At 42.8% G+C, this 7,587-nt stretch overlaps 1 protein-coding gene across 2 annotated transcripts; it reads right to left on the reverse strand.

Annotated features, from left to right (window-relative positions):
• Nucleotides 1-232: 232 nt before the first annotated feature.
• LOC147627351 (uncharacterized) lies at nt 233-2,972 on the reverse strand. 2 transcript variants are annotated; one of them, XM_086815988.1, is made up of 2 exons: nt 2,753-2,972; nt 233-2,660 (listed from the first exon to the last, which is right to left on the reverse strand). In XM_086815988.1, exons 1-2 carry the CDS (start codon nt 2,918-2,920, stop codon nt 336-338), a joined length of 2,493 nt encoding a protein of 830 aa, XP_086672114.1. In that variant the 5' UTR covers nt 2,921-2,972; the 3' UTR covers nt 233-335. The 2 variants fall into 2 exon arrangements, with proteins under 2 accessions (XP_086672114.1, XP_086672115.1); XM_086815989.1 differs by having other exon boundaries at nt 233-2,626; nt 2,753-2,892.
• Nucleotides 2,973-7,587: the final 4,615 nt, after the last annotated feature.

The raw sequence follows: 7,587 nt of genomic DNA on the forward strand, positions 1-7,587 counted from the left end.
AGCCAAGGAGACATCCTGCTGATCAAATACACTGATATCAGGGCATCCAATGTGTATGGGCCTGTGAGCACACAAACGTGTGTTTTTGACAGCTTTGGAACATCATCTCAAACATCAAGTTTGGGCCTTCAGTCACTGTCAATGACAAGTCAAGATGGCAAGAATCGATTCTTCAATTTGCAAGGGCATAAGTTTTTAACAAAGCCTTGAGCCAACAATGCAAGTCACATGCTTGTGAAGAAATCACACAGTTTTTTGCATTACAATGATATGTACAAACTACACAATGGCAGAGTCACATGTACTCTCCTAAAATAGATGTTACAGAAGCTTTCTTAACACCTCTGAGCACCAACTAGGACTGGTGTTCCAGGACAGTTGAAGCTCACAAACTTCAAAGACTCCAGAGCACAGTCATGGAACCTGGTATCACTTGACTCCTGAGGCACAAAAGCATCCTTGGAAAGATGATCCAGCCTACTGACACACTGAAACTTGGCATTGAATTCAGCCTCAGACAGCTTCAACATGGCTTGTATAGACAAGGAGACATCCTGCTTAACGATACACTGATGCCGGGGCCTTATCCTCTTCTCCAGACTGTACCCAAAATACTGTGGAAAGGCTAACAGGTCCTTATTCTTCCCAACCATCTCATGCACCAAATAATCATACTTTGGTTGAAGGTTCTCCTTTGAACTGTAGTTGAAGATGGCAGGAAACCGGACCACCATAGAAACAGCTTCTCTGAAGGTGAACCCCAAGCTCTCCAAGTACCTCAACTTGGGAACAAGTTTATTCTCAACACTAAAAGACAGAAGAGTAGCATTGTTGGAGACAACATGACCCATCTTTGAGAAACCTAGAGAGCGTAGAAACCTCAAGGTCGGCCATAACTGCTCATGCACTTGACAGGCTAGCAACCGTGGGCACCGCCTTATCACTTTAGCAAAGTCTTTTGGTGAAAGGCCAACTTCATCAAAGAGAAAGCTAGTGACAAGTTTGAGATCACTCTCTGGGCTCAGATGAAGTATTTTGGGGCACAGGTTGAAAATCCTGCCAAGGTCATTCCACTTCAGACCATAGTGTTCTAAGGCACAAACCAATTCCCTTAATCTTTTAGCATCACAGGCCACCACTGTAGGATCTTCCCTGATTAGCCTGCTGCAATCTGCCCCTAAACTTTCTAAGTAGAGTATGCTTTCACTGACCCTTAGAGAGGATCGTAAAAATGGTGTGCGATAGGCGGGCATTCGGATTGCAGCTATCTTGTTGGTGGGCTGGGATACACTAGAAACAGCAATGGGTTCTTCAGGTTGTCTTGTCTCCTCCATAGTTGGATTCAGGACTTCCAGCACTTGCTCTTCCACTTCTGGATGCTGAGCTACATGCCTCTGCTTCTGCGAGTGAGAGCCATTAATCACATACTTCCTTTCAAGAACTTGACCTTCCATGTGAAGATGAGTCGCACCATCTCTCATCCTGTAAGAATGAGAGCCATTGGCCAGATGCATGTTCCCTGGCACTTGATCTTCCATGTGAGAATGCTGAGTGGCATCATGCATCTGCCTGTAAGATTGACAGACATTTACCACATACCCATTCCCGAGCACTTGATCTTCCATATCCTCATGCTGAGCACCGTTCCTCTTAATATGAAAATGAGAGCCATTGATCACAGGTTTGATCACCTGTAGGCCAACATCCAAGGTCAGGTCAGAAACCCTGATCCCATTTGAATGTCCTTTTCGGGTTCTCTGAGATGGCTTGACCCATGTCTCCTCGCATTTGTGGTTACCAGTATATTCAGCCTCTAAGATTTTCACAGATGGCACAATCCCAGTACCATGAGGCTCCACATTCTGTGCAGATGCATTGATCTCAGTAGATTGCTGGTCCAGGGTTTGCTGGCTTGGCTCAATCCTAGGGCATTGCCCCTCTAGGGTAGTCTTGGATAGCTGAAACCCAGACAAAGTGAGAGCATCAATTTGAGTTTTCTGGACTAAATTGGTATTGGTAATGGGAGCTGCTTGGGTTTCCTCAGATGGTTTAGTAACATTGAATGTAGCTTCTGAGGGGTGTTCGGCTCTCTGCTCAGATGGCTTAATCCCAGTGAAGTGAGGTTCAAGGGTCTTCCCAGATGACTTAATCCCAGTGAACTGACCTTCAAGTGTCTGCTCAGATGGCTTGCTTTCGGTAAAATAAACTTTTTGGGTCTTCTGAGATTGCTTAATCACATCCAGAGTTTTCTGGGATGGCTTATGCACATCTAGTGTTTGCTCAGATGACCTGTTAAAGGGTTCCAAGATCAATCCGGGGCTTCTGGACCAAGCCTGGGCTTTGGCACCGCGATGCCACATGCCTGCAACAGAAGAAGGGGAGCTGCCATTACCATTGCCGTTGACATTGCTTTCTTGTCGAAGGCAGAGTGGTGCATTGGGGCTCTGGTTGCACTGTTTCTTTGACGCCAATCGGCGAGTACCGCCCAGATCAAATTTGGTGGTAGGCGGGCTGGCAAGGCCTGACACATCGAACCGGGTGTAGAAGCGGTTGCAGGAGTCGCTTGCTAAGCTTTCAGAGCCCGCGTAGGGCACACAGAGCATCTTGTGTGCTTTCCACTGTGACCCTGAATGGTGCATATCATCAAGACATGGGAACGACTGGGTAGCGTGACATGCACAAGTGTCTGTTATTCTGTGCGCACTACAGTGGACGTAAAACCATGGGCAAAGTTGAAAGTTTATCAGCATACCGTAATCGCCCAACTCGTGGACACGCCTACACAGGCGGTTGCAGCCTCCACAGTTTGCTGAGCTTCCCCATGGCTCTGACTAGGGCTCAGGCCTTGGAAGACAGCCCAGTGAGAAGAGGGTTTCGTGGTTTGGAGTAGAATAGAATAGGAGGGTGCATCGAGTGACATGAATGAAGATAGCGATCATACCTCCTTTGTCCACGTGCCGCACTTTCATTGCTTCTTAGGACTATCCTTGCATCCCCTCCTAAATCAAATTTCTAAGGACTATCCTTGCATCCCGTTCTTACCTCCGAAATTTATTTATTTCTTTGGGGATATATTACCATCTCTCTTCTCATACAAACTAGCTATAGTCAACTTGAGTACCTCCGTAGGGGTTCACATGGTCACTATTACCACATCTACCCTTTAAATATCCTTAACAAAATGTTCTCTCTCTCCACCTTCCTCACAAGCAAGATCATACAATAACACTAGCAGGTTCTTCTTAGACTTCTTATCAAGCTTAACAATGCAAAACCGACTAAGCATCTTAGTTCTTAGTTGTGAGGCTTTTACCTTCTTGTGGCTAGTTTATTGGTGGCCACCATTTGAAAGGGTGGCACCTCTTGTGGTATGAAAGGATCTCGAGATGTAGGGTATTAAAAAACCAAGCGCCATGGTTATTACAAAGAGGTTACAAAGCATGCAAAGATAGTTAATAGGATAGTTGATTGATTAATGATGTAGGGGCTTGCATTATTCAGCATGCACGAGGGGTGTAAGAGTGTCCTTATTCGCCTATAGAGTCAACTTCTATGCCATACCATAGAGGAGGAGCAGACACACCAAAAAAGAGGCTGATATGCTTTGCATCAGGCAAAATTTAAACTCAAGCAGGGCCCTCTAAGAAGAACCATGTCATCACTTTGCTAGAAAAAAGGGGTCGTGGGTGAACCTTATGTCAAAACCCATGCATGTGACATACCATTAGAAAGCCCTTGAAAAGTAGATTCTAAATCTACCACCTGTGAGTGACAAATTTGGAGTTGATATGTTCAAGTTATGCCTTTCCCACTAAAAGGTAGATTCCAACGATTGTGATATCCATGTAGCTAAATCTACTACCTCCGACAAATTTGTAAAATTTGGAGTTGATATGCTCAAGTTATGTCTTCCCCACTAAAAGGTAGATTCCAACGATTGTGACATCCATGTTAGATTTAACATGGATGTCATAATTGTTGGAATCTACCTTTAGTGGGAAAGGCATAACTTGAGCATATCAACTCCAAACTTGTCTGATGTAGTAGATTTAGAATCTACTTTTCAAGGGCTTTCAAACGGTATGTCACATACAGGGGTTTTGAAGTAAGGTATATAAGGTTCACCCATGGCTCTTCTTAGAGGGCCCTTTTGGGTCAAAAATTCACTTAATGCCACACGAGGTTGTTTAAGTCAAGAGCTTACCTTAGCCTTCTTGATAGAGCATGTGCCATTGAGCCTTGCCTTAGAGCTGTAATTACAACTTCCGAATGTGGGTGCACTAGCTCGTCCATCACGTCCTTGCTCTGGAATACTCCTTGTCGATGGGGTGAAGGGAGAGATCTCTTTGCCTCCATGGAGGCAAATAGAGATAGTCCTTTGTGATAGTTCTCTCTCACAAAAGGTGAGGGAAGAAGAGGACGCTAATGCAAGAAAAAAACACAAAAACAATCCTATCTAGCAAGCATCCATCAAGCATGCAAGATTCAATACAACGCAAGCAAGCAAAAGTAGAGAAGGAGGGGATGTACATTACAAGGGAATGATTGTGTATTACTCATTGTCAAAAATGACTTATATACAAGTGACTAGTTTTCACACTAGGTCGATCAAGTATGCACACAGAGTCCGTGGACTTTCCCTTTTTGACATTAAGCACAAGGTAAGGCAATTTTATATCTTCCAACATCATCAAGAATAAGTGCTCGTTTGAGCCAGTAGGCGGGTGAAACCATGTTAACCTATGGAGTAGTTAACATATCCCCCTTCCTAATGGCGACCATGTCCTTGCGTCACCCCAAAACTTGCTACCACAGTGAAAAGGTGTGGATGGTCACAAGGAGATGCCATGAAGTAGGCATGGGCAAGGTTAAGTGGTATGGGACTAATTCGCACAACAACTAGTATGGTTCGGGATCAATTTGGTATGGTTTTGGACTAATCCACAGTTGGATGTAGGGCATTAGTGATCTGGTTTGGAGCCCCAATCCACCATGAAGTGGGCAGGCGAGGTCAAGTGGTATGGTTCGGGACCGATCTGCATAGCCAGTAGTTCGGTTTAGCACCCAGCAAAGGTGATAGGTAAGATGTAGAGGTCCTTCATGCGAGGTCTCCAAGAAGTGTGGACCCTTTAAAAATAGGTAGTGGCTAGAAGCAATATCTGAGTATCCATGGATCTTATAGTGTAATGCTTAGAGATTAGGCTTTCTACATGATGAATATGTCAGAGCAGGACAAGTGTGAAGTGTGGAAGGAGAGTTGGATAAGAGGTTACATGCATTAAAGCATTGGGGAGGTACCTACAAAAGGTCAAGGGTTCTCTAGGTAATATATCGTACCAGGGGCTAAGCATGTGCCCCCGTCGCCATGGTTCCCCTTCTAGAGATATACCTAGAGGGTTGACATTGACGAGGTTAGTTTTGCAGGTGCATGTGTGCATACAAACCATGAGATACAAGCTGTGAAAAAAAGTGTGATGCTTATGTAGTGAAATATGCAGGTGACGTGCACAGGTTATGGACTAAAGGTGTGCCCATGTGTGTGCAGCACTCCTCCAATACGAAGACTTTTCCAACTCAACTTCTTTCTTTGACACACTTTCTTGCTTTATTTGACATTTACTCGTCAACATTCCTTTTCTTAGGGAGTCAAGATGAGGCAGATCAGTTAGCTTTGTACTAGCTATCTGCAATGGAGCTAGGTGGCTGAGGGATTTGGCATTAGCAACGCGATAGAGACAAGGTGGACCAAGAGTTGTTGTGGTAGAATACAAGGCCAAAGGATGTCCCTATTGATCTAGGGAGGATCTAGGCGATGGCTCATACCATGGGCCAACCTTGCACCCACCGCTATGGTCCTCCCAACCAAAGTTGTACGTGGGGATGACTGTTGGCAATGAGGCTTAATGCAAGTTCTTGAAAGAGTGGTGCTTATGTGTCTATTACATGCAGAGCCCATGTATATATTGCAAGTGTCATGAATGAGCATGGGGCTAAAGGTATGCCTATGTAGAAGCTCCTTCCAGTGAAAACTAATAGTAAGATAGAGTGTGGAATATATTAGGGTGGAAGAAGTATAGTGATTAAGCATGAGATTAAGCTAATGATGGTTAATACAAAAGAGACGAGCTTGATAGCACACAAGACAATAGCACAATTTTTGAAAGTGTTGTGCGCTCCATTCATTGATGAAGCCTTTATAGGCACCAAAATACATCAAATAAACTCCAATATGGAATATTAGATTCCTTTAAAACCTATGAACCTTGGCTTACTCCATTGTTAATTGATGATTGATAAATCTCTACTCCCCCTCAATCACTTAAGACGTGTGGATTTACAAAGGTCCCATTTGGCTTTAGTTTCACCACCTTAGTCTAGACATGTTTGGATTTACCAAACTCTTTTTTTGACTTTGGTTTCACCAACTTAGTCTAATAAAGATTTACAAAAGATTAGAGATATTAGTGTGTGGCCTTGGTTCAAGGAGGCCTTTTAGAATGCCCGGTTATAATCTTGGGCAAGGTTGGCCTCTTTTGAAGGCTGGATTTTCTTTTTGTGTTCTTCTTGTCTTCATCTATTGAAGTAGATTTTTTCTTTATGTCCTTTATCTTGTTCCTTGGACTCAGGCCAAGGTCATGATATATCTGCTTTAAATGCTCATGGCAGTCAAATCTTCTTTTATTAGCTTGTGCTCCTCTTCACTACTAATTCCTTCACCATAGATATGCAGATTGGAACTTAAGAAGTCTAAAAGGCCCATAGCACGGGCATAGTGATAATATTATAGCCTTTTTTTAGCTTTGAGTTTACCCTTAGATGGTATTTTTAATGTGGAGGAAGATCTTTTCCTTTGATTATGCTCAGTAGAGAAGTGTCTAATCCTTTAATATGGAGGAAAATCTTCCTCTTTAGTTATTCTAGTAGGGAGATGTCCAATCCTTTATAATAGAGATTAGATGCTTAGTGACAACATTAATATTAATTAGTACAAAACTCACCCATAAAAGATAGATTAAAAAATTAGTGGGTTTTGGAGGATATAATAGAAGCATTAAAACAAGGGGGTTTTGAGAAAAAGAGAAAAGGCATGCTATAGCAACTCCCTAATGTTAGGATTAAACCCTCAATGTTGAGAATTAATGAGCATAATTAGCATTAATTGACTATTAAAAGAATGCTAAAAATTAAGAAAACCTTTGACTAGTGGATGAAACCCTTCAATATTTTATGTATTAATTCCTTGTACACCCAATACATGGTGGCTAAAAGGATTCTGATCAATTTTATTTTTAGGCACCGAGTTTTATGTTTTTGTGCTACATTTTATTAAGTATCGAGGTCAACTAGTGTGGATATGGGTGACATGCTACATTTTGTTGAGATATCAAGGTCAACTAGTACGGATATGGGTGACACACTAGGATGACGGCTTTGCACTTATGCCACTAGCATGTTTGGTGAGATTATGGATGATATGCCACCAGCACTTTACAAGTTGTATGACGTCCATTTTGTTTTACTAGAGTTATGGCATAGTTATAGTGCTAGCTCATGTAGTCAGGTTTACACTATGGATTGACCATTTGT

This window comes from Cibotium barometz, chromosome 21, assembly GCF_041138505.1.
Source record: "Cibotium barometz isolate CiBa-2024 chromosome 21, ASM4113850v1, whole genome shotgun sequence".
In the NCBI taxonomy this organism is placed as follows: domain Eukaryota; kingdom Viridiplantae; phylum Streptophyta; class Polypodiopsida; order Cyatheales; family Cibotiaceae; genus Cibotium; species Cibotium barometz.

Bases quoted from the DNA above. Each gene is read 5' to 3' on its own strand.
- LOC147627351 (XM_086815988.1), bottom strand. From the start codon at position 2,920: ATGTCACTCGATGCACCCTCCTATTCTATTCTACTCCAAACCACGAAA. The intron at 2,661-2,752 runs GTATGCTGATAA...CACGCTACCCAG, and splicing joins CCACGAGTTGGGCGATTACG to TCGTTCCCATGTCTTGATGA.